General features: G+C 45.0%; 1 protein-coding gene and 1 long non-coding RNA gene across 2 annotated transcripts in view; both read right to left on the bottom strand.

The window, feature by feature from the left end:
* Nucleotides 1–5900, bottom strand: part of CCDC3 (coiled-coil domain containing 3) — a 41909-nt gene extending 36009 nt beyond the window's left edge. The window contains exons 1-2 of the mRNA XM_052681250.1: nucleotides 4915–5900; nucleotides 3851–4025 (exon numbers count right to left, since the gene is read on the bottom strand). Coding sequence (XP_052537210.1) covers nucleotides 3851–4025; nucleotides 4915–5327 — 588 coding nt within the window. The 5' untranslated portion in view covers nucleotides 5328–5900. The remainder of the gene's footprint in view (nucleotides 1–3850; nucleotides 4026–4914) is intronic.
* Nucleotides 5901–22470: 16570 nt separating this feature from the next.
* The window catches only part of LOC128079746 (uncharacterized), an 8876-nt gene continuing 4459 nt past the window's right edge, over nucleotides 22471–26887 (bottom strand). Inside the window, exon 4 of the long non-coding RNA XR_008206303.1 lies at nucleotides 22471–25594. This is a non-coding gene — a long non-coding RNA (uncharacterized LOC128079746). The remainder of the gene's footprint in view (nucleotides 25595–26887) is intronic.

Genomic DNA, 26887 nt, shown 5'->3' with positions numbered 1-26887 from the left:
ATTGAGAAGGAGATTATCCACCTAAATCAGCTGAAGTAGCTGCCGGGCTGCAGATGTGATGCTTGTGAGGAGAAGAAGCAATGCATGGAGAGAGGCTCAATGAAAGGTATAATCTCCTCCTGCAAACTGAATAAGCTCAAATGGAGGCCAATAAAAATGAGCCCCTCCTTCAACTTGTTAACAAAACCAGGAGCTAAAACTCCTCTGAGTAGTAACTAACTGCAAGCACGCTCAGCACTTCCATAGACTTTCCCTCATACTTCCACAGACTCTCCATAAAACAGACCTTGAGTTACCATGCTGTAATCCTTCCTATACAGACAAGGCAGCAAGGTCTTAATTAAGAGACCGCGCAGCCTTACAGAAAGCCATTCAGGGGGAGAAATGTGAGCTATCAGCTTTGCACTGAAATCTGAAAACCTGCATGGGGCACTGCAAGAGGGGAAACCACAGAAATCAACTCCCTGCATGCAGAAAAATACCACTCAGCATGTAGCAAAATCTATTATGGAAAGAGGCATTGGCACATTTGAATGCTCTCCAGACCTAGCGAGGAAGGTGATGATGCAATGCCGAATGCTTATATCTATCTCCCAAAGAAAACTCTGAGGAATTGGACTTGATGATCCGTATGGGTCCCTTCCAACTTAGGATCATAGAATCATAGAATGGCTTGCATTGGAAGGGACCTCGAAGATCATCCAGTTCCAATACCCCTGCCACTGGCATGGTTGCCAGTGATGAGTCTTTAGATGAGACGTTAAACCAGGATGGCCAGCACCTTGTTCAACCTGGCCTTGAACACTCGGGATATTCTATGATTCTATGATCCCTAAGACTGCTTTAAGGATGAAAAAAAATAGGAAGAAAAAAAAAAAAAAAAAAGAGGTCCCAAGGATGCTCCCTAAAAGCATCAGGAGCTTTCAGCAATGCAACTCCAGTGGCAGTGGCTGCACCAACCTGCGGACAACAACTGGGCATAACACAAGGTTTAGTGAGCAATGTCAGAGCCACAGGGGGAAGAAGTGGATAGAGGCCAAGAGGCCCCTGGGGTGCTTCCCAGAGCCAGAAGGGAGCTGAAAGTTGTGCTTCAGCCAGCACAGCACAACACAAAAAGTGCAAATTCTTTGATGCATCTGCAGGCCTTCCCTCAGGGCATCAACTTGAGGCTTGGTACAAACACAGAGCTTTTAAGAATTTTAATCAGGCTTTTATTAGTCCTTAACTGGTCCTTTCTTTAATAAAAACACCTTATTAAAGGAAACTGCTGCGACTGCAAGATTTGTTTTATAGGCAACTACTGCATTTCTTCAATGGCTGGGAGAGAAGGAAGAACAACCTAAAACCATAACTCCGAAGGGCAAAAGTAGAGTTCCTGTGTCATTATCTCCACCAAAATCAGCTCTTAAGCTTTGAACAGAAGGGAGAGGAGTTGCAGCAATTTGTTACACTCTCATTCCACGGCTGTGATATGGTGGCAAACCAAAGCAAAGCAGGAGGTCTGTGAGCACTTCTGAGGGGCTAAGAAAGGTCAGGATAGAGCCCAACTGATTATAAGCATGGAGGCCAAAATGGAACTGCCTGAAGAAAGGACAGCTGAGCTACTGTTGCTTTCCAGAGTGGCCAGAAAAGGGACCTGAGTGAATTTATCAGGCTGTGGGGTTGTTGGAAAACCATGGATAGCAGTGCAGTGCCTGGCCCTCAGCCCAGACCGAAGGGGCTTAAAGACGCAGCTGGAATCAGCTTCCAGCAGCAGTAGCAGCCAGGATGAGGAATGTGTTATCCCCAGCAAATTGTCTGGGGTCTGGCCTCCTTTTACCATGCGCCCAGGGGCTTTCCGACAACTGAAAGGTTTTCCTGTGCTCTGTATCCCTTTACTTTGTCAGTGTGTTGAGGATTTCCCACGCGTCTATTTGCTCCCCAAGAGCTGGGCAGGGCAGGAGAGAGGAGGAGAAGGAGCCAGCAGCTTTTTATCCCATGGTACAGCCCTGATGGGATGTGAGGAGCAGAGGGAAAAAGTCTTTTGGAGCACGGGATCCAACCTTAAGCCAATTTCATCACGCCTTTGTTCCAAACCTGCTAACAACAGGCTGCTTGTTTTTGACTGAGCCACATGTGAAGATATCCCAAGACTCAAATGTGGGACCTCAGTTCCCAAACTGGACCTTCACCTTTTGATTTGAGGACATCAGCACTTGATCCCATCACCACTGGATCTGAGGAGGTGAAGCAAGGAGCAAAATGCCAACCATGGTTGTTGGGAAGAGATGCCAAGAGTAATGAAGAGAAGGAAGAGAAGGGGTGTGCTAAGAAAGGGAAACAAATTCCCAGTGCAGTGGTGGCCAAGAAGCCTATCTCCAACACAAGAGCACAGATGCATGGGCTGAATGGGAGCACAATCCAAACTATTTTTAACTGGTGCAGAGGAAGCTTTTACTTTTCACTGCAAAAGGAAGCAGACAATGTGGCCATCAGTTGAGCTCAGTTTATTCCCTCACGGGGTGTGTGCAGAAGTATTTAAAGCCCCCAGCTCTGGCTGTAATTCCCTTTAATCTGCTCACAGCTGTGTGGGGTCAAGGAGCGCAGCAGCTGAGATGCACTTTTGATCCATGTGCTCTAGGCTCTGCCCTGTGGTTTCCATTCCAGCTAACAGGTGAGATGTACCATTGGCATCAATAAGCACCAATCCACCAGGGTTCACTACATTTGGCTCCAAATGTGTATTTGAATGTCAACAATCCCCCCTCTCTCCCCAGAATAGGACAGTGGCACTCTCAGGGCATCCCGAGGACTGGGGTCATGCCCATGGTGCCACTGGCCAGATGGGCAACACAGCAGTTCAAACTTAGCCCAGGGGAAAAGTCTTGGTTAGCTGCTGCCAGAGCTTCTGCCATCACAAATATTGTGCATTGTACAAATCCACAGGACACAAGAGATGACACGTGCCGCCCTCCATCCTGACCTGAAGAGGTGCTTCAAATGTTCTCAGCTCCCCATGGAAACCACCAGACTCATAAAACAAAATTTGGCACTAAAAGAAAGAGGTTTCCAAGTTCCACTTCCACAAGTGTATATACCCAGAACATAACTGCAGGTTGCTCCTCTCCGCCAAAGAAGTGTTTATGAAAAGCTTGCATTTATTACAAACACTACAGCCCCATAAAGCTCAGAAGCCACTGGCAACAGACATCAGCGGACTTTCCATGCTAAAAATATACTTTCTTCAGGGAGAATTGCCTAGAGGGTGAATTATTTCTCGTGCTCTCCCTTAGGAGGAGAAAGGCACCTTATTCAGTTTGCTCCAAAGCAGGTGCTGGCATTACTCAGACAAATGTGTCCTCAGAAGTCTTTATTCCCCCAGCAGCTACAAGGCAGCTTAGCACAATTACCTCCAAAATCAATGTTTATGCTGCTGTGTGAATTAGGCAAGAATAATCCCTCACAGTCTGCAGTGGTCCAGACAACAGCCAAACCAGGAGCCAAAAAGCTCTACTCACATTTCCACTGAAATCAAAGTGTGGGTTCTGCAGATAGCAAAACCTGTAACGACGACAGGATCCTACTTGATTCTGGTTTCTCACCTATTGCTCATGACCAGATTAATGTCAGGCTTTGCTCAGCCCCACAGGAAGTTTAAAGAGTCAGCACAGAGGTGAGCACTAAAAGCAGAACTTAACATCTTCCCACCAGGAAGGGTGGGGTGTTATCTGCCAGTGATGGTGCCAATGGACCAGGAAAATCAGGAACCAGCCAATCTGCATACATATACACGTATAGATATATAAACACAAATGACACTTGAATGTCTGTGCCTAGAAAACAAGCACCAAAGAGCAAATAAATCGCTTACTCGATTGTCTTCTTGGATCTCCCAGTCACTGGAGAAGCTCAGGGCATGCTGTGCCTGTGAGCAGTTGGAAAACTGGAAAAGGCTGGCGAACATCCTCCTGTTCTCCTGGGTGTCTGGGAAAATTGCCTCCTGGAAGTTCACCCCATGCGGCAGGAGGATGTAATTCTCATCCATACTGAAACACAAACCATGGCGCAGCTGCTTTAAGGCTCTATTGCAGAAGTCACCGTTGTCCCCCAGCCCAGTCAAGTGCCACCAAAGTTGCATGGACAGACTTTGAGCCAACGCGTGGCTCTCAGCACTTTGCTGCCTATATTCTCTGTGAGTTTGACCTGGTAGCTGCAGGGAGGACCTGGCAGGCTCCCACTGCCCTGCAGATATAAATGAGTTCCCAAATACATCAAATCTCTCTTTCGGCCTTTGGTTTCTACAGAATTTGTATTGCTTTGCTCTTGACCCCTGAGTCTAAGTGCTCCATCAGAATCAATAAATAACTTTTGGAAGGCATGTCCTTAAAGATATTGTCCCAGACTGAGCACTGGACAGCATCAGAACTTGTTTTGCTATGCACCCAGTGTAAAGATATAGTGAGCATTTTGAAACAAGCCACAAAGCAACATTTTGCAAATGCTTCTGGATCGAAAGGTCAGGGCGATGGCTTTGTTCCCACATTGTGGTTTATTTTCTTATTCTTTCAATGAGCCCAAAGTCACGATTTGGCTGGGGCCAAGAAAATGCTGTTGGGTGTGCATTTGGGATTGCTCCTATATTCTCATGCCAAACTTTGGAGAACAGGCACTGGCTCATCTCCAGCACTGGAGAGGAGCTCTGACCATGAAGAAACAAAAGCAACAGCATCCAGGGGCTGCTCAACAGCAGCTCAGCACTAAAGCAACACCGGGATATCCCAGCTCGGGATGTTTCTTTGGGGTGGACGTGCAGAATATGCAATACTGCAGGGAGAGCAGCGGGACGGGGCCAACCCTCCCAGCCCTGGAGGATGCCCGGAGCTGTGCCACAGCACCCAGACCCACTCCCCCCGGACTCCCAAGGCCGGGACTCACCGGAGGAAGAAGAAGTAAGCGTAGCCCTGCATGACGGTGTGCGAGTGACAGGAGAAGTAGCCGAGCCCGGTGAGGTTGAGTCGTGAGCCGGCGGGCACTTCCAGCATGCTGCCCCACGCTTGGTCGCACAGCAGCTCGATCTCGGCCGAATAAAAGAGTCCTCCCGGGTTGTGCTGCGAGCTGGCACCGGAGGGGGGGTCCCGTTGCCAGGGCAGATAATTGTAAGCCCCGTAGGGATCGGGGTGAAGAGCCAACACCCGCGCGTAAACGATGATGGAAGCCAGCTCAGCTCGGCAGCCCTCGCTCAGCGGTCGCCACTCGGCCGGCAGCTGGCAGCCCCCCCCGGCGCCCGCCCCGACCCCCAGCCCCAGCGCCAGCCCCAACAGCAGCAGCGGCCCCGCGGGCGGCGGCATCGCGGGAGGCTCCGAGCCGGGGGTGGGGGTGGGGGGGGGCGAGCCCGGCTCCGCTCCGGGACCGGCACCGGGACTGGGGAGTGGGGATAGGAATGGGGGAGAAGAAGGGTGAGGGACAGCCCGGAGATGTTATAGGTGAGGGAGTTGTAGAGGGAGAAGGGATGGGGTCGAAGCAAAAGGTGGGAAAGTCAAAGGTGCCCCAGTAAATTAATATAATAATAGTGAGACTTAGAGGGTTTGGGGAGTGAAGGAGTGAAGACGCAAAGGGGTGAGGGTGCGAAGGGGTTGAGATGAGAGCAGCTGAGATGCAAAAGGGGAGGGCTGGGAAAAGGGAGAGACATGGGAAGGGGCAGAGATGCGAAGGGGAGGGAGGGAAATGGGAGAGGTGCAAAAGGGGAGGTGAAAAGGGAGGGATGCAAAGGGGAGGGTTGAGAAGAGGAGGGATGTGGAGGGAAGAGGTGGACGGGACGGACGAGCAAAGAAGAGAGATGTAGAAGGGCGGAGATGCAAAGGGCAAAGCACAGCCCCGGGGGGGTAAAGATGCCGCTGGGCATCCCCTGGCCCCGCTGGCGGTACCCGGGGCTCGGGGAGGTGGAGAGAGGTCTAGTAGGGAAGGCAGGGACTGAGAGGGAAGTGCCAGATCCCACTTGCGATTTCCTTTCTTAGAAGCCTGCAACTCTTTTTCAAGATGCAGCTGGTGAGAAAGGTAAAATTCAAAACCTGGGTCTCTGAGTGGTCATTTCCCACCTCTTCTCCACAGAACTGTGGCACCCTGGGGCTTCTCCAGCTTTGGGGCAGATGGCTCCGAGCCCGACCCTTCTCCTGGCACACGCATTGCTCTGGAGCTCCCGACCATCCCCAGGGTCCCTGCACCATCTGCAGCCCGAAATAACTCCTTCTAGTTCAGTTTTGTCCTTTTCCCACATTAGATCTCACTGGTAATAACGTGGCCAAGAAAGAGCTTGAGATGCTGAAAAAACTTTCTGTTTGAATATGAATGTCATGCAGATGTGGTCCTGGTTAAATCTCTCCCTAACGCTGATGACTGCTGAAAGTTTGACTGTAAGTCCTAGTTGATTCCTTTAATCCTCTCCAATGTCTGTCTGTCTCCATCTGCTTCTGCTCTGCAGAAGGATTGGAAGCCTTTAGGAGCAGAAGATGCCTTTTTGTTCCTCGGTGTTGTGCCCAGTGTGGGGGTCCCCATGCACGGACAGCATTGAAAGCAATGTGTGAAATAATGAATCACGAGTTAAACAACACTAAGCCAAGTTCATGACAGTCAGACATTTTCAGTGACAAGTGTCTCCCTTGGGAACAACCTCATCAGGTTCAGCTGTTTGCAGAAAATAGCCAGGGGAGTTTAATAAAGGTGATATTCCTATTTCACGATGGCATGGTCCCATGATGAATTTAAAACAGTTTTATGCAAGAGCAGCAAAGCTGCTAAAACAGAAGCAGATTTTTTATTTTTTTTTTTAAACAAATCCTCCCGAATGATAGATGTAGCTTTTATAGCATTTTTCACAATCTGTTTCTTGGAAATCAACAAATCGTTTCATAACATTCGGAAAAATCTGAACAGGCAATCTGAAAAGACTTCTTTGAAGAAAACATCCTCAGGAAATCCCAAATAGATCAACAAGTTTAACGTGGCTTTTTTTTTTTTCTTTTTTTTTTTTTTAGTGTTAACCAACAGGAAAAACTTTCTGCTTTGGAAACTGAAAGGAATAAATTGTGGGAGAGGAGATTTCATGGCTTCATTCAGTACATTTTAGATATGGAAATAAAAACAAAGGAGGAAAATAAAGAATTGAGGCTGTTGCTAACTTGGAATCATGGAATCATTAAGGTTGGAAAGGGCCAGTAGGATCATGGGGTCCAATCATCAACCCATCCCCGCCACCATGCCCACTAACCACATCCCCCAGTGCCACATCCCCCTTTTCTTGAACACCTCCAGGCACAGTCACTCCACCACCTCCCTGGGCAGCCTGTGCCAATGCCTCACCACTCTTCTGAGAATAATTTTTTCCTAATATTCAACCTGAACCTCCCCTGATGCAACTTAAGGCTGTTATCTCTTGTCCTATTGCTGTTACCTGGGAGAAGAGGCAACTCCACCTCACTTCTTTCAAGTAGCCACAAGTCTGGGGCAGTCCTCAAGGCATTTTGTGCAGTACAATGCACACAGAGGCCTTGGCACTGACCTCATAGCTGGGCTTCTTTTGAGAAAGGATGCTTTGAGACATGGGTGAAGACATGGGGATCACAGAAGGATGGATGTGCTGCAAGTGATGGCAGAGATGTTCAGTCTCTCCATGTAGCACATTTGGCATTGGAGCTTGATGGCTTCATCGGCTTGAATCCCATGTTTGGTGCAGGCAGCAACACACAGGCGTGTCATCACTCCCAGCTTCTGCAGAACCCCAAGAAGCTGATGCAATATTTGTAGCCATAGGTTATTTTGTCCCAGAGACCAAATTCTTACAGACACATGAGACACAAGCGCTCTTTCTTCTGTGTATACATAAGAGATTGATATCTTCTGGGAAGAAGAGAGCTAGATTTAAGCTCAATCTCTGTTTACCGTGTGTTGCAAGTGAGTAATGGCCAACTGTCCCCAAAGCACTTGGAAATATTCAATCTCAGCTGAGCACATTCAGCCATTGCTCACGTTTTTGTTAGCCACCATGTAACAGCTGGGAAGAGGACAGGGAGAAAGGAACGCAGGCAGCTCAGAGCCAGAATGTGGAAGTATCTTTAATTAATGCCACTGTTAATTGTCTGAATTAAACTGCTCACATGTGACCAGAGTCCTGGAATCAGTGAGCCGTCTCAGAACACACAATAGCAATTGCCAGCACACACTGGCTCTGTTTGATGCTCTCCAGTTCTCCTTTTGGCGGTGATTACCAGAGTGTGGAAGCAAGTAATTAGTGTTCTTTGGAATTTCTCTGTGATCCTGCAGAGGTGGTAGTGTCAGCACTGTGAGGACACAGAAGGAGTCCATAGGGCTGATTCAGAGCTGAATGAGCTGAAATGAACTTGGCCCCAGTTCTTAAACAGATACAGTACACATAGAATTAAAATACCTCTGACCTTAAAGTGCCTGGTTTCCTTGCTGCCTTCCATTTATGCTTGCTGTATCTGGTACAGTTGTAAAGGTTTGGGAAGGCTCCTCTCATGCCCCCTGTGAGATGTCCCCTGCTGGGACCTCTTCCTGTCAGAAGCTCATCAGAGTGTAACTCTGCCTTCCATCCAAACAAGCTGCTCCCTTGGGCTGTTTTCCTGGAGTTCATAAACCACGCTCAGACCAGTATTTTAGTAAATAATTACAGCCATCTGCACTTGGATCACAATGATTAATGACATTTTGCTCTCAAGTTTTTCTCTACCAAAGTCGATTTTCTCTACACAGTCAATTGTTTTCCGTCTCCCTTCATTTCTGAGGTAGTAAAAAGAGGCACGAGCACCTGAATCCTTTCCAACAGCCCTCTCTCTTCCAGCTCTTGATAACATAGAATCAGTGACACAAAGTAAGGATTTAGCAGCCCTCCCTGGAGGCCACATCCTTCAGATCTGTGTTTGCTTTCTCTGTAGGGATCCACCATCTGATCTGAGACCGACTTCAGTACAGCATGAATATTTCTTTGCTGTGAACTCAGCATGGGTCTGACAAGTGCTGTAGCCAAAAGGAGCTAATCAGAGGAGCGTCAGTAGAGCCAATTAGCTCTCAGGCCATTCATGCATGTGCCACAGTTATTCACTCACTTCCTCCACTGAGATAGGCTTGTAGGCTTTGAGACAGGCTTGTGCTTTCCAGGCAGGAGCTCTTCCTTCTCTTTCTCACATCTTTACAGATATTCTGACTAAAGATTTCTCCCTCCAAACTCTGCCATCTTCTTTGCTGTTTCTATGGTGATACAGGTGATTTAAGCCATTTAATAAAATACAGCTTGTTTCTGTCTCTTTTAGCCATTAAAGTATTGACAGAGTGTTAGTCCATGTGTCAAACAACAGCACAGTACTTGGAGTCTGGTTGCCTTTCTGATGGGTGCAGGTGATCTGAAACCTCAGCTCAGCTATCTTTTATTAATATATTTACAATAATTCCTTTGTAGACCAGGGTACAAAATATCAAAACCGGATTTCTTCCCCCATGTCTACCTCTCTTTAAACTGGGAAATGCACAGAGAGGACTATTCAGGTACATTAGTGTTCCAACAGGAAGAGATGCTTTCATTACTTTCTTCTGTCTGTGCTTTTCTAAGTTGAGTCATTCTTCTTATACATTTTGAAGTTTGTTCCTTTATATTTAATTGTTTTTATGCAACTCTCTGAGCTGGGTGATTCCTATTAAAAAAAAAAAAAAGTCATATTCCCTGTGGTTCTTTTGGTCACTTTCTTTCTTTCAAAAGGTAATTGTGACTATAAAGATATAGGCTTTGTTTTGGGGATCAGCTAGGAATACACTGTATAGGAGTCACATTGTATAGGAGTGAAGACTGAGGCAAAAAGTTGTTGAATACCTCACCCTTCTTCTCCATTGTTGCCAACATGCCTGTGTTTCTCACAAGGGAGTTTCACCCTCCTGGACTTTCCTTTTCTGGTTGATATATCTATAGAAACCTTTCTTATTCTTCTTTGCATCACTTGCCCAGTCCAGTTCCAGTTGGGCCACGGCCTTCCTGACCGCATCCCTACACAGCCTAGCAGCGTCCCTATACTCCTTGTAGGTTGCCTGGCCCTGCTTCCGGTGCCTGAGTATTTTCTTCTTGTTTATTTCCTTGTTGTGTTTTCTTCCAGTTTGACCAGCAGGTCCCAGTTCAGACATGTTGATCTCTTGCCTTCCTTTCCTGGCTTCCTACGCCAGGGGATGGATAGCTCATGTGTCCTAAGCAAAGCTTCTTTAAAGAGCTTCCAGCTCTGCTCTGCTCCCTTGTCCTTGAAGACAAATTCCTAGACAGATATGCTGACGAACTCCCTGAAGAGATGGGAGCTCCTCTCCCAGGCACTGGCACTCTCACTTCATCCTACCACCACTTCAGCTGACAGCCTGGATGTCATCCTCAGCTTAGACCTCTCTCTCCATTCTCAGGGTCACGTAGACCAGATGTGACCACTCAAGCAATGAAGCTGCTGTTCAGGCTCTTTCCTCTGATGTCTTTAGTCCTGCAGCATCTTTTCCTGTGCTGACCCAGTCTTGGCCCACCACTCTCCACCCAGCTTGTAGCTATACCTTCTGATTTCTCATTCACAGCCCACCTCCATCATCCACCCACATCCAACCCTTGCTTAATGCCAGCTCCTATGGACGACTTCTGAGGCAAGAACCTCCTCAGTTCTGTATTTCTCCAGCATCTGGAACACAAGTGGTGACACATGTCCAAGAATAAGAATAACAACAATGTGCAGGCTGATTCCAGCCCAAGTCAGCAGAGGCCAGCAGTGCTGCACTCAGAAGGTTGTTCATAAATCAACATGAAATGCACTGTCTGAGCATTGCTCCCAGTAGACACACATCTGCATAACACATACCACTGACATAACTGGTGATGGGAAAAATATCTTAACATATCATTCCCACAGCCATGGAGGAATGAGTAAAGATGTCTAATTCTCCTGTCCCTGGGTTGAACTCTGGTCCAGGTAAATTCAATTCTTAGGAATTAGAGATTTTAAAGGCATAAGAAAGGGACCATTAGAAAAGCCTGATCTGGCCACACTGGCCAGAAAATGTCCCTTAGGGATTCTTGTATCTCGACCACAACTGAATTTAGAAGAAGAAAGCTGGAAAGAAAAAAAATAAATAAAAAATAAATCCAACTCTTGTCTTAAAAGTTCAGAAGGTGAAGAAGCAAGTTCACCACTGGGTGAGTTCTTCCAGTGCTAAAACTTATGTTTTCTCCTATTCTGGATTTGTCTAGCTTCAGTTTCCAGCCATGGGATCACATTGTGCCATTATCTTCTACATCCAAAAAGAAAAGCAACAAAAAACAATGAGAAGAAACCACAACCACTTACAGGCTGCCCAGAGAAGCGGGGCAGTTCATGAAGGTGTTCAAGAAATGTGTAGATGTGGCACTGAGGGACATGTTTTGGTGGGCATGGTGGTGATGGGTTGATGAGATTATCTTGATTATCTTAGTGCTTTTTTCCAACTGTAATGACTCCATGATTATAAATTCTCATCCAGTCTCAGCATGTATAATCCAACCACCAAGTATTCTCTTGAATAAATTGAATATAACCAGCTTCTGTCACTTGGTAGCAGAATAACCAAATTACCAGTAGAATGCTTGCCCCAGATTTTCAATGTTCTTTTTTCCTGCATAGACCAGAGATGAATACTGCATTGTAGAGACTGATCTCCAAAGAGCCAGTGAGGGAGTAGCACATCCACTCCTTCACCCAAGAACTGTGTTTATTCTGCTGGTAAGCGCTGCATAAAGATGGGGCAATTTGCATTGGTCACTCTACAGAAAAACTGTACTGGCAAAGTAAAGTTTGCATTTCAGTCATATCTCAGTCAAGTGGTCAATTTCAGTCATATCTCTGACAAAATTTTGGCCAGAGCCATTGTCCCTTTCACACCCTGTCAGTCACACTGGGTCTCTTTGGCTGTAGAATCACATGAAGAAAGCAGCGTTGGTCAAGTCTGAATCCTAACGCAGGACAGAGACAAAAGGAGAGAGGCATCTATAGTGAGTAATCTTGGCACAATGTATAGTTAATACAATTGAGCTCACACTGTGCTCAGTTTTCGCAACTTGGTTCTTACCCTGATGAGTTAATTCCCTTTGATGTCTCTCATGTTCCTCCCCTGCTTTCTCTGAGTCTAAAATAACCTAACTGTCCATCTTGCTTATGGAATTACTGAACTTTTAAGAGAGTACAAAGTGCACTCACATGGATTTGGAATTAAACCTCTCTTGTTTATGTTAAACATAACATCTTAATTCTTCCACTGCTGGAGGGCAAATGAATCTCTGCAGCCCCAAAGAAACCTGCTTTCAAGCCCTAGGGCAAAGGTCAGTGTGATTTATTTCTCATTAGAGATTATCTTTCTGGTAAAGTTGTCTCATGGTATACGACAGTCCTCTTACAAAACACCTTTATGCAATTTGTTGCATTTTTACTTAAATATAGTCCATTGTAAGGCAACATATGCTTAATATTCACCACATTTCTCCTCATCAACTGCAGAAATCAGTGGACTATCTGAATTTTTTTCCAGGGATGTGATAAGGAACACAAGTGCCTGCTATCTATATCTCACCAGCACCAAGGATCTCTGGATTTGGGGAGTGAATCCCATTGAATCCAGCTGTTTTTCCAGAAGTTGGCTGGGCTCTCGCCTCCCAGCTCTGGGGATAGTGGGGAAAAGGTGGAGGAGAGGTGAGTGAAAAGGCAGAAAAAGACAGGGTGAGAGAAAAGGGTAGTGAAGGAAGTAACTTGTCAAGGAAAATTTAAGGCAATGCTGGATTGAGCAGATCTTGCTCTTCTCTGGTATGATAGGGCTTTCTGGATCTTTGACACAGACCCTTGCGTTTGCTAAGCAGTTGACATAAAAGCACATCACTCCTGCCATTGTGCAGGAGGTTTATTTGGATTTTAGGTCTTGTTCTTAGCAAAGGATAGAATCTATGCTTAACCTTGTGAGTTGACCCAAGTATGGTAGTGAAACACGTTCTGATCCAGTTCTCCTGATGGAGATTGCTCCCTCCTCTCATGCATCAGATGGCTCTTTGCTCATCAAACTCCCTGATTTAGGAGTTGATGACACACATACAAGACAGGTAATGCTGGAGCTATAAAATCCATCAGTGACGAGATAAGCAAATTATTTGCTGGATTGTATTGCCTGTTAGCAAGGCTGCCTGGCTCCTCCTTGGGTTACATTAACTATTTGAGCTAAAACATCATGTTTTGCATGTTTATCTTGGGTAGACTTGTGAGAAAAACATTTTGATGGTCTCTTCACCAAGGAAGGCTAAAGAGTGATGTCTTATTTTACCTATGTTGAAGACTGTGCTTCTATGAGTAGAGGCAAGACCTATATATCTGGCTGAAAGATTAGGATGGAAAAGGATATTGACTGGAAAGATAAAATTTAGGAACAAAAAAGTCAAGCCTGGCAGATGACATAGCTACTAGCTTATTACTGCATAAACCAATTGTGAAGATGCATTTCTAACATATTAGTGTACTCAGATAACATGGAGACAAGCATCACAGGAAAGTCCATCAAAGTGTTAATGTTTGCATCTAAAGTTCTGCCTTAACACCATTAATGATTCTGGGACAGAAGTTTTCAGGACATTTGCATACTAAGCAGTGGAGATTAAACCTTCACTTTCTATTAGGGGAGATTCAGATTGGATATAAAGAAGAAATTTTTTATAAGGGTGATGAGGTACTGGAACAGGTTGCCCACAGTAGTAGTAGATGCTCCATCCCTGGAGATATCCAACATCAGGCTAGTTGGGGCCCTGAGCAACTCGGTCTAGCTGTAGGTGTCCCTGTTCACTGCAGGGGAATTGCACCAGATGGCCTTAAGTGTCCCTACCAACTCAAACAATCCTATGACTCTATGAACCTAGCTGTTCTTTAGGAGAGCACAGTCCAAACAGCTATTGAGGGCTCACCGCCTTGAACTAGGGCAGGATTGTTAGGAGACATCAGAAGTTCTTTTGCTTCTGAAGATTTAGCACTACCTACAGCTATAAGTAGGAGCCAGTTTGGGTCCATGTTTGTGTAGAACTCGTTGAGACACCAGAAAGTACCTTCTTTGTGGTTCCTATTTAAAAGCAGAAGTGTAAAACAAGCCAAGAGCTCTAAAAACCCTTTCATCCAGGATGGTAGCCCAGCGCAGTGTTCAGAGAAGGGCTGCCTTCTGCAGGCACTACTAAAAACCCAGTTATAGTGAGACTGCAGCTGAGCACTGCATAGCCTGAGTGAGGTCTTGAAACATTTAGAAGGGGCTTTTGCAAGGTGGACAGCCTGGAGAAAACATTTCCATTACTTGGAAGACCACCTGTTTGCAGGAGTTACTGGGAATCTGAGTACAGAGTCACCCACAGCCCATTTGTTCTCTCAACATTAGTTTGGTGCTGAGGTTCAGCTCTAAGCCACATAGATGATAACACAACCAAAGGAGAAAGGAAAAATCTTTTTCACAGAGATGTATGTTAGTTTCCAGCTCTGATTAAATATATCCCAGATGCTAGGAGCAGCTGTGAAAGATTTTTCTCCTTTGCTTTTTTTCAAATGTGATATATTCCTCCTCTTCACCATCTCCTGGTGAAGGAGGGGAAGAAGAGCCTCAGATAAAAGCCTTGCCCCAGGGCAAGCAAAGATCCCAACTGCAGTTTTGCATAAATCTGTCACTTGGATTCTCTGGAGAGTAACTGCAAACTTGAAAAATAGCATAGTACATCAGGCACAGGTGTGAACTCCTCTCTCTCTCTCTCTCTTTCTCTCTATTTTTTTTTTTAATAAAAGTTGCTGTGAAGCTCTCAGAACATGATTCATTTTCACCCAGCTTTCAGCTTTGTTAGTTCTTCTAAAACTATCCCTGTGTTGATAAACACATTATTAGTAAACCAGAAATGAAACGATAATGAGAAAATTGTCCTGTAAAAGAAAATTGTCCACAACGACCATCCTACAGTGCTACTGCTGCTTTCTACTCCCCCCAAGACAATTTGTGAGGGAGCTTTTGCTCTCTCTTACTTTTAAATGCAAATACATCCAAGATTTGCTGGGTTTGGCTTGGGGCTGGGAGGGCGGCTTGTGAGGAAGCTCAGTTATGTCTTTCACCCCGGGGTCAGTTTTGCATCCCACAGTAAATTTGTCTTCTTCACTTGAAACAAAGACACAGTGTTGTTCCATAGACTTTTCTCCTCCATCCACGCACTTTCATCCCCAAGTGCCTTGGCTCCAAGTGGCTGGAGCACAGGGGCCAGCAGAGGTGCCTGCGTGGGCTGAGCTCATCCCCGGCTCCCAACTGGCTCCTCTGGTTCCCCACACTCTACCTTTGTCCCTAAATCTTTCATGTTCTCATCAAGCAGGAGGGTGTTTGCTATTTGGTGTTCGGTTACTGTCTCCATTGTAAAGGAGGAAATTGCTTTTGCAACTGCAGTCCCAGAGGCTGTACTTTTCTTCTGCAATTAAACCTTTATCAGACCTCACGCTGTGGTGATAATGTTGACTGAATAGGTGTTTGCTGACAGACATTGACCTACAGCCTAAATAATATAAGGAAAATACTGTTAAGTTTTTTGGCTTTTTTAAAATCCTTGCCTAGTTCGTGGTTGAAGCCTTACTTGCAGTAAATAAAGTGAAATTATTTAAGACTGTATTGGATACTACTAGCATCTGTGTCTAAGCCACTCTCTGGGCATGATGGAATGACTACTTCTTTGACTGCTGTGTGAGCATGAGCTGACAGAGCTGATCACCATATTTTTTTCACCTCAGTATTTGTGGTGAAGAGCCAGAGCACCCTGCTGGCTCTGGCAGCAGGAGAGCTATAATGCTACTCAGCTACAGCCTGAGAAAATGGTCTATCCACCTAAAGGGCAGTTTTGCATTTCAGTGCTGTTGTGTTGAAAGCCAAATCAATAACAAGATTTGGCCAAGTTCTGCAAAAGTTGGAACCTGACTTCTGGCTCAGTTTCTGTGTGACAAAGAGCAAGATTTTGATGTTCCTTTCAGCAGCATTGCTTCCCAATGCAGCATGCAAGCTGTGGGTGGCTTCTCTTCATATTGAGAATACCGGTGGGTGTCGTGAGTCATGGTGGGAGGGTGACATGGAGTTGGATTTTAAAAGGTGAAGAGTCAACATTTGTGAAGTTTCTGCAGCCTATTCAATTAATTTGTAACAACAGAGCTAGCATAAATCCTACCACTGCTGCACATGGCAGTGCCTGGTGATGTGGCTGTGTGGCTGGGAGAAGTGCCAGAAAAATAGAGGAAAGCAAATGTCATTCCCATCTTCATGAAAGGCAAGAAGGCGTACCTAGGGAACTGCAGGCCTGTCAGCCTCATTATGATCCCTGGCAAGGTGATGGATGGCCTAATTATGGAAAACATTTCTAGGCACATGAAGGAGAAAATCACCCGGAGTAGTCAGCATGGATTTACAAAAGGCTAGTTGCACCTGACCAAACAGATAAGCTTCTACAAGGTATTCACCAGCCTGATGGATGAAAGAGGAGCAGAGGATATTGTCTTCCTAGTCTTCCTTAAGGCCTTTGACACTGATCCCCATAATGTCCTAGGGCTCAGGTGTCATGGTGGACATCAAGGTGCACTTGAGGCAGCAATGTGCCCTTGCTACAAAGAAGGCTGATAGTATTCTTAGCTGAATTAAGGAATGTATCACCAGCAGGTCAAGAGAGGACAACCTTCTGATCTACTCAGCCTTGATGAGGCCATGCCTACAGTGCTGGTTCCAGTTCTGGGCCACCAGCATAATACCGACATGGGTATGCTGGAGGGAGTCCAACAAAGGGCCATCAAAATGACAAAGGGACTGGAGCACCTCTCCTGTGAGGAGAGACTGAGAGCAGGGGCTGTTCAGCCTTGGAAAGAGGAGGCTCAGGCGATACCATCAATGTTTATAAATACCTGAAGGGAGGGCACAAAAAGGACAGAGCCAGGCTCTTTCCAGTGGTGCTCAGTGCCAGGAAAGAGACAACAGGCACAAGCTGGAACATGGGAGATCACCTCTGAGCACTAAAAAGCACTTTTCTGCTGTGTAGGTGAAGGAGAAGTGGCATAGGTTGCCCAGAGAGGTTGTACAGTCTTCTTGGAGGAGTTTAGAAGCTGCCTGGTCCTGAGCTAGGTGTCCCTACTTGAGCAGGGGTTGGACACAGTGGACCCATAGGTCCCTTCCAACCTCAATCTTTCTGTGATTTTGTGATTTTGTGATATGCAGAAGCTCAAGCTATTGCCCACTTTATTATGCAAAAGATCTTTTTCTACCCAATATTCAGAAGTGCTCAAAGAGGATTCCCATTGAGTAGTCCTTGGTTCTTAAAACTGTTTCCCTCTTGGTTCATCTTTCCTTATAGACATTTGGCAAAGTGATGAGTCCTACATGGACTGGAAAATGCAGAGCATTTTACGAAGGATGAAAAAAATGCAAAGGACAGTAAAATAAAGCTGACCCAGCAGGTTGGGAGTTGGATTTGTGACACTGGGGTGCAATGCCTTTCTCTGCCACTGTCTTCCTGTGGCACTCTGGACAGGATACCAAAGAATAAATAAGTAAACATATGACTTTGTCTCATTATATCCCAGGTTCCCGTTTGTAATATAGAGATAACATCATTTTCTTTGATCACAGATAGAGCAGAGATCCTGGGATTTCACAATAACAGTCATAGAGACTACATGAAAAAAGCTCATCTGGTTTTCTATAGGAAAGACTACTAACAAAGAATTTATAACTATCAAATAATTATAGGAAAAGAAATACAGCAGTGAAAGGTTCAGAACTGCTAACTGTGTGTTGAAAGGTTCAGGAAAATGCCTGGAGTTGTGAGTAGGTGCCAGAGAATTTAATTATGATAATAAAACTTCTGGGAAGACGTGAAAATGCTGGAATGATCAAATCATGTTTAATTATGAGGAACATTTTTTGTCTTGGTAACGCAGCACTGTAAGGAATATGTGTGTTGCCTCCAGAAAGGTTAGGGGCCAGGATGTCATTCTTTCAGAAACAAAACAGACAAGAGCTTTAAAAAAAAAAAAAGTCAAAGAAAAGCCAAACCAAAGAAATGCCTCACAGATCATGGTAGAGCACTCAGAGCTTTGTAAAGAAGGCCAGGGGAACTCCCTGAGACGACACACTCTGCTCAGGTAGGAATTCCTCTTTGCAACCTTTGTAGGAACAGACAAGCCTCTTCCCTTCTTTCTTCCTGTCCTCCTGGCTCTCATCGATAGCTCTTTAGAAAATGGACTTCATAGTTGGAGCTTCTTTTCCTCAAGTAGAGCCACACTGACTCCCAAGGGCAATGGGCAGAGTCATGAGGCTAACAGTGCCTGCTGCAGAGGAGAGCTACACGATCTCTACTTCACTGACATATTTAAAGGTATGTTCAATAAACTCTTGCTCACTGCAAAAAAATCATTCATAAAAAGTCAGCTCTGATGGCATGTCGGCAGCACAATGACCCAAGCTCTGTGTAGGAAGTCCAGGTCACCAGTGACAGTTTAGGACTGTGCAGTTTCAAGATGAATTAATTGCCTCTTGGGTTTCCCTTGGCTCTGCAAGGCTTTTCCTGGATTTGCACACACTGCCAGCTGCTGCACAGAAAACCAGCAAGGAAAAGGAGAGGAGATATGGATGGGCCCTGCCTAATCAGCTCTGGATTTGTTTGCTTCTGGAAATCACGATCCCTTTGTGCTGCAGTTTCTGTTGTGCTGTAGGCCATTGAAAAGAAATAATAACAAGAAGACATGGCAAGCAATGCAATGAAAGGCTTTGATCTTTGCTGTTTGAGAGAAGGGCTGCAAACTCCATCCTGCCAAAAGGCTGCACTGTCTGGGCTTCTCAGAAACCATTATGGCTTCAGCCAGTCCACAAACTGGGCCCACAACTGCAGCCTCTGTTGTCCCCTTAAAAAGGAAGATTTGATACACAGCAGTGGGACACGCATCAGCATGGAAAGTGTTCTTGATTCTTATACCTCATGGCAAATATTTCTTGTAGAAATTACATATAATTCTCCATGGGATAACTGCTTCATTGCAGCACGTGGCTTGCCCTCAATATGGTACACAAAAGCCCGGACATGATGAGGCTTCAGCTTCTTCCCAGGATGCTGTCCTGATGGATGTCCCATCGCTCAGCAATATATGAACACCCTTATTCAAGCTGTCTGCCTTATTGCTCTGCTTAGGATTCAGAACACTTTTCCTGGATGCTCTGCAAGAGGATCCCTGGAGATCCCATGAAAGATACAAAATATTTACGTTTTGTTCTCTGTCTCTTGGCTCTACAGTGATGCTGCTGTGTGTCTCATAGATCCTGGCATCAATTCTCAGTGGCTTTCTTTACCTGCTATATCCTAATGTCTCCGATATGACTTACACCTTTACAAGTTCATAGGTAGTCCACTCCTTTAGAACAACACAAACCTCAGAGAAGCTGCCTGTTCTCAGTATTTATAAGTGTGCTTCATCTGTATTCCCAAAGCAATTGCTTTCAAAGAGGACACCATGAAGGCAATTTCTGTTTGTAAACTGCAAAATAGGGACATCTAGCTGCAGATGTTCCTCTTCCTTGCAAGGGAGTTGGACTAAACGACCTCTGAGGGTCCCCTCCAACTCAGATGATTCAGTGAGAACCCACTAGGCTGGTACGGCAATCTGACATGTCCTCCTACCACACCCCTACCGATGGTTTACTGTGATGCCTGAGAGACCCTCTCCCTTTAGCACTGTGCAATTTTACCACGGTTGTTAGAAGCTTATTGTGATCTCCTCCAGGGATGTTAGCATTCAGCAAGGCAGTGCTGTGAAGCCCTGCATCTTGGTTGTGTTCTCACCCTGCACTGCACGAAAATGCCTTTCAGAAATGCCTCCCGCCGTGCATTTGTCATTTGCCAGAGGTGTTTATTGCCTTTTTTTTTTTTTTCACTCCCCAAGTTAAAAACTATTATTCGTTAGGATCTTTTCTTCCTCATGTACTTTACGTTATCAGCTCTCAATGAACGCATCATTTAAGCTTTAGGATGAAACATGAAAATAATGTTTAAGCCCCTGGGGAGATCATTCCTACAGACTAAAGGTGTTTTCAGACCATTCTGCCTGATTGCATCCTGATACCTGATCCTGATATGATTCAAGCGAGCAATCTTTGCTCATTTCTGCCACTCTTCCACTGAGAACTACGATAATACAGCACAGGAATTAGCAGGCTGATTGGCTTTTTAGATGTTAGTGTTTTTATTCCATTTACCACCTCTGTCTGTACCCAATTCTCAGATAAGTTAGCTCAAGCAAGGAAGTAACTGCTCTGATTTCAATGAGACCAAGTTTAGTCATCTGGCCGCCTGCTTTGCTCAATTATTAATGTTAGATCACTATTGATTTTGACTCTCTGAGCTTAGTGGCAAACAGCTGCTGAAAAATGAAAGTGAAAAGCAAAAGAACAAGGAAAAAAAAGCTTCCAGAGAAGTTAGGTCATGTGTAAACCAAGGGGCCTAAGAATTACATTCATCGGTGGAAAGGGGAAGATGTTTTCTTCTTCTCAGATTCGTTCAGTTGTTTTCACTCAGTATATTCTTCTCCATGTCTTGGATTCAAGGATGAGGTGTTCTGAGGCAACAGCTCCAGGAAAATGATACATTTATGAGAGCTGGCTGTAACCTAGGAAGTCCTGCAGGTTTGGTGTATAGATATCACACCGAAGTGCTTGCAGAAAAAAATTAGTTACAAAATTAAAGTGATACATCAGCCCAGCTCTCACTCTCAAAAGCAATCTTCCTCATTCAGTCCCAGAGCGTATTTTACTGGCTGCAGTTTCAGGCTGCCCAGAACCTTAGCTGACCCCTTGCTTTCAAAGAACAAAGCAGAGAAAATGTCTCTTAAGTTTACTCTCATGAGCTTCCCGTGCCTCAGCCCTAAGCTATACACATCCTATACAAAATTCCTCCAGGACTACACAGCAGCCTTCAGAAGGGGATCTGTGCTCTGCGATGCATTTCTGCTGCCAAAACCGTGGTGTCCAGCTGGGACTCCAGCACCCAGCTTCAGCCTGGAGGAGGAACTACTGGGGCTTTTAAAGAGGTTTGTTCTAACACTTCCTTCAGAATCTCTTGCATAAATAACCCTCCTCTAACAGATGTAAGACACGATGTAATACAGAGACAAGTTTGACTTCTCTCTTTGCAGCACGCAGACTGAGGCCAGGTGCCCCTTCTCCCGCTTGAGAAAGGAGCCAGCAGAAGAATCAGGACAAAGGAAAGAGATTAAGAGATGGCTGCAAGTGATACAGGGAGTACCATAGAGACAACTGCAAAGAAGCTGCTTGGGGTCTTGTTCAACTCTCCATCAAAAACTGTGCAACTGTCCACCTGGGGGGAGTTTAGCAAATGGAAATGACCACATGTGTTTAACCCCTGTACTTCCTATTCACCAATAATCTACACAAATAAAACAATTATTCTTATTCTTATTACAAAAAGGGAAACAAGCAAGTGAAGAAGGGGGAAAAAATAAGATGTATAAAGTGAGCTTCCACTTGAAGGTTACAATCTATGGGTTGCAACCTATGGCTTAAAGAATCTGTAATGGGTTGTTTCTTTGTCTTCACAGAACTCAGCATGTCTAGAAACACATTTTTTGCAGCACGCTTTCTCTAACATCAGCTTGTTCTCATGTCTGTGGCTAGTTTATTGCAGCAATTATAATAATTGATCAACTTGTAAACCATTATAAAGACTGCTCCCTCATCTGTTTTGTTCCTTGACTTGCTCTTGCTTTGAAGGCAGCATGGATTTACAGTGGGGGCTGTCTGCAGCACCCATCCCCTCCCTGGCTTTCCATTAATGTTGCCTGATTCAGGAAGAACAGTCTAGCTCCCAAGGAGCGGCTGAGGATGTCTGATTACAGAGCTTCCAGCCATTAACCCCACTTTGATCTGGTCCAAGTTGAAAAGTGAATATCAGAGTTGCAGAAGGAGTCAGGAAGGCAGGAAGAGGAGAAGAAATGTTTCTGTCTTTTACTCAAACATCTCCCAGTCATCATGGTCACACTGGTGAGATACTGAAGTATACCCCCACGTAGTACTGTCCTCTCCCCATGCCAGGTGAAGCCTGGCTGCCTGGTAGGATCCATCTCACCAGCCAAAGAGATGAAGATATTTGTTTTCCATGACACAGCAACATAGGGCCACAGATACTGGAACAGAATGAAGCAGATGAGCTTCAGTAGTGCTGCCCACGAGGCTTTCACAGCTCAAGTTAGGAAGCACTGTTACAGCCACCTTCTCATATGCAAACTCTCAATTAAGCAATTTATTTCTGCATGAGGGAACTTGCTGTGCACACATATACGTAAGAGAGAAGAGCTAGATGCCCAGTGTCAACAAGAACTGCAGTCAATAGTTGTTTTATTTAATTACCAGTATCTGAAAAGCAGAGTCTCTGTGGATCTCCATGGGTGGGAGACATAGCAATAGATAGACATAATAATTGTTAATTCCCCAAAACAAGGTGAACCTTTAGAGATAAAACAAATATAGAAATCATGGCCATGATAACTAGATTAATATTTCATCTTGAGGACATGAGATATCCAACTGGCAAGATTTTCATACCGGTAATGACTTAAATTGACACCAGAAACTGGAACACAAGAAGTTCCATACTACACAAGGCAGAACTCATTCACTGTCAGATTAATGGAGCACTGGAACAGGCTGCCCAGAGAGGTTGTGGAGTCTCTCCCTCTGGAGATATTCAAGACCTGCCTGGGCGAGCTGCTATAAGGGACCTGCTTTAGTAAATGGGGGTTGACTTGATGATTTCTAGAGATCCCTTCCAACCCCTACAATTCCATGATTTGGTAAATAAAAATAAGTGTATGTAATAAGTGTACTTCAGCAGAATACATTCATTAGGTTGGATATCAGGAAACGCTTCTTTACAGAAAGGGTTGTTAAGCATTGGAATAGGGTCCCCAGGGAGGCGGTTGAGTCACCACCCCTGGATGTGTTTAAAAACCGTTTGGATGTGGTGCTCAGGGACATGATTTAGTGGTGGGTTGTTAGGGTAATACGGTTAGGTTGTGGTTGGACTCAATGATCTTTAAGGTATTTTCCAACCTGAGTGAGTCTATGATTCTATTTTTATTTATGCCACTACTGGTAATAATAATGGTTAACAACTCAGAAGCACTGCTTCATGTCCTAAGGAGCTTTACAAGAACTGAAGTCTAAGCATTTGCTAATGAAGAATGGTGAATAAACAAAAATCACAGGGGGGTTTTAGGGTGAGCTACAGCAACCAATTGAAGATAAATGTGAAGCCAGAGAAAACAGGGTAATATAAACCAGATCTAAATTACCTAAAAACAATACAGTAATATGATCTGGGTGTGTTTGTTTCCAGAAGTGGACAGATGTCCCCCACCACACAGAGCCCAGTGCAACAGAGGTCCTTTTGCTGGGAAATTTGGAGCAGCTATAGAGGATGGCATTGGCTTAGGGGTCTCATGCCAAGAGGCAGATCACAAAGGCAAGGATGGAACCACTGTAAGAGGGAAGTGTGAGATGAAAGTCTCACACTGAATATAAATATCCAGGTATGTTATCCTAACATCTTCCTCCAGGTTTACTTTTATGGAGATACTTGAAATTGTAATAAATAAATAAAACCGCGCTGCTCCATACGGGGAAATCTGTGATCAGTCTTCTTTCAAGTTACCATTAAAATTAAGGCATTTAATTCGTGCTTGTGCTGAAGCACATCAGCAGCTATTTAAGCAGCTCTGGGCCTTTTATTTTTCAGTTGTTAGCAGTGTTAGAGCCTAACCCCCTACTCAGTCTTTGTTCAGTAGCAGCACAGCATTGGTCCAATCACAAGTGTATTTCAGCGCTGTGTCTCAAGACTCACACCAACTTCTTTTAAAAAGGGCTGAGCGCCCTCACCTGTCTGAAAAGCAGTTATCTGCCAACATTTGAAGTCTCTTCACAGCCTTGAATAGCCTCGGAATTCACCTTCTCTTCTTTCTCTTGCAAACCAAATTCTTCACAATATTCTTGTCACTTGGTCAAGGAAAAAAAAAAAAAAAAAAAGATGAATATGGCTGGAAACTCATCAGTCCATGCCTCCTTGCAGCAGGTGCATTCTCGAATACGCTGTGGTGTTCCTTCAGCCATCGCAGAAATAATTCCAGACTACAACACAAGGTTCACACAGTGATTAGTGAGATACCACAATTCGGGAGATGTGTTTGCAATCTTCATTTCTATTCAGCAGCAGCCACAAGACCAAGAGGAGGATATGGCCCTAGTCTGGTGCACAGCTCTCTGGAGTACTATGAGGGGCCCACAACTCCCAGAACTCAAACATGCTCCAGAAAAACGAAAACCAAACACCTGGCTCCTATCATGGGTGTCATCTGTCTTTAGGGCAAACTCTGTACTGTCACAACTTTCAAAACACGACTATAATTGTTCTTTTGGTGGTTTGTAACACCTGATGTGGTCTTTGCCACATCCTGTCAAAAATGCCCATGCAGCACAATTCACTATGATAGCAATTCTTCCCTCCTCAGATTGTCTAGAAGGGGAAATAGTTGTGAATGCACAACAAAAGTGGCATTTCCAGACCTAGTAAGAGAGCAGCTTGTGGAGTCACACTGAGACCTTCAACCAAATGTCACAGCAAGCCATTTGAGGTGAAAACAAAGAATGTTTCCAACTAAAAATATCAGAATTGGATTTTCAAAAGGATTTAGATGGTAAGATTTATGAAGAACTTGTTAAAACACATATGCCACCAGGCTTTATTTGAGAGTTCTGCCTTTTAAATCATGCCATGCTTCTGAACACTGCTGTTTTGACCATCTCTTTGCAACATGGTTCTGTATTCTAAAATGAATGATGGGAGCATGGGTCACCTCCCCCTGTGGGCTGTACAGTGGTATGGAGCTACAGACACTGTTCTCTTCTAGTGATGAACAAGAAAGCATTTCAGGATAAAGACAGGGTTGTATTAGGGTTATTTGCAAGAGATTTTCTGCTATTTCACTTTGTCACTGTACTTTTAGAATACAGTTTTCCTTGGCCTCATTCTGGCATGATTTCTTCTTAGAGTTCTCTCTCAGCAAGCTCAGTCATCCCTCTTTGCCTGTTCACGAAAGCTCCATTTAGCCTGGAACCCCCCTTTTCAGTTTCCTCTTACCACGATTCTCCAATTTCCACTCAGTAACTCCCTAAAATAGTCCCACTTTTACTTTTGACCATCCTTAGTCAAAAGCGAAGCTCTCTCCCTGCTTCTAGCACTTGGTCACGTTTGCTCTTGATTTGCCTGTGTTTTCCTGGCATGACTGTTCTTGGCAGTAGCAGCAGCACATTCCAAAGGGCTTCAGATATTTTCTCAGTCTGCTGCCTACTTGGTCCAAATTTCACACTCAGATACAGCAAAAGAAAAGGGCAAAGATGCCCGTGTTTTTAAACACGTACGGTATTCCGGAGCTCCTGACCTATTCAGTTGATGATGATCTGGAAAGAGAATTGGTGCCACCTATTGGAAAGAGAAAACAAGGACAGTTGGCAATTCGGCTGTCCTTTCTGCGCGTTTATCCTTTTATTTTTCTACTTCCCACTCTATACTTAAGGGTATAAGGGCAAAAAGCAGCCGCACTTGCTGGCATAGTAGATGATGCCTGACATTTACTGCTGCCTGAGTTAGTATCTGTTGCGTGGTCAAGAAAGAAGATCCTTAGGTCAAGGATCCTGTAGTGCTGTCAGATATTCCAGGATGAGTCAGAACATTTCTGATTTAAACACATAAACTATATTACGCATTTTACAAGGGCTGCTGCGAAGGTGGTACCTCCTGTTTTATTATGTTGGCTCACTATGTCAGAGCTGGGTGTTGGTGATAGGGCAGTAGAGACAGAACCTCCCCACCAATATTCTGTTGTTTTGTTGCCGTGTGACAGATGGCAGCAGAGGGGCAGAGTGACAAAATGGAAGCGTGGATAGAGCAAAGGAGTGTCACTGAATTCCTCCACATGGAAAAAAATGACAGCTGTTGACGTTCATCAGTGCTTGCTGAACATTTATGGAGATCAAACAGTCGATGTGAGCACAGTGAGGCAGTGGCTGGTGTGTTTCAGCACTGGTTACAGCAACAGTGGATTGCCTCCTCTGGTGCGGATGTTTAGGAGCACGGCATGCAGGCTCTTGTTCACCGCTGACAAAAATGGTGCTGATGATATTTTAAAAAGTGTTTTGTAGCTGAGAATTTGCTCTATTAAATAGTGTTATGCTCTTCTCAGTGGTTGTAGTTTCCATGGAACAAATAGGAGGAATTACTTTCAGAGCAACCTACATATGTGCCGCCCAAGACACCCTTTTCACTCTGTGTGGCCCAGACAAGCCAAGAGGTTGGATACTCATGACATAGGACCACCTAGAATTCAAACCCTGTGTCTAAGAGCATTGCCCAAACACTCCTTGAACCCTGGCAGCTCAGGGCTGTGCCCACTGTCCCTGGATGCTCTCTAATAGTTTCATGTCTTTTTTACGCTGCGGTGTCTAAAACTGCACTCAGAGTTGGAGGTGAGGCCGCGCAGCGCAGAGCAGAACAGTCCCTCCCCTCGATCAGTGGCAGTGCTGGGCCTGGTGCACCCCAGGATACGGTTGGCCCTTTTGTTGGCCCACCACATCCTGGTTATCTTGTAGTTACCCCGTGGTTGTGATCTGTGGTAAGCATTTTGCTATTCTTCTCAGCCAAAAAAAAAGAAAAAAAGGATGGCTTAGGCATATAAGACATCCGATTTCAGGCAGCAGAACCTTGTACTTGAAGGGC

Source organism: Tympanuchus pallidicinctus, unplaced genomic scaffold (assembly GCF_026119805.1).
Source record: "Tympanuchus pallidicinctus isolate F22 unplaced genomic scaffold, pur_lepc_1.0 scaffold19, whole genome shotgun sequence".
Classification (NCBI taxonomy): domain Eukaryota; kingdom Metazoa; phylum Chordata; class Aves; order Galliformes; family Phasianidae; genus Tympanuchus; species Tympanuchus pallidicinctus.
Note: the sequence above shows the minus strand (reverse complement) of the source record. Positions and strands in the feature narration are given on the sequence as shown.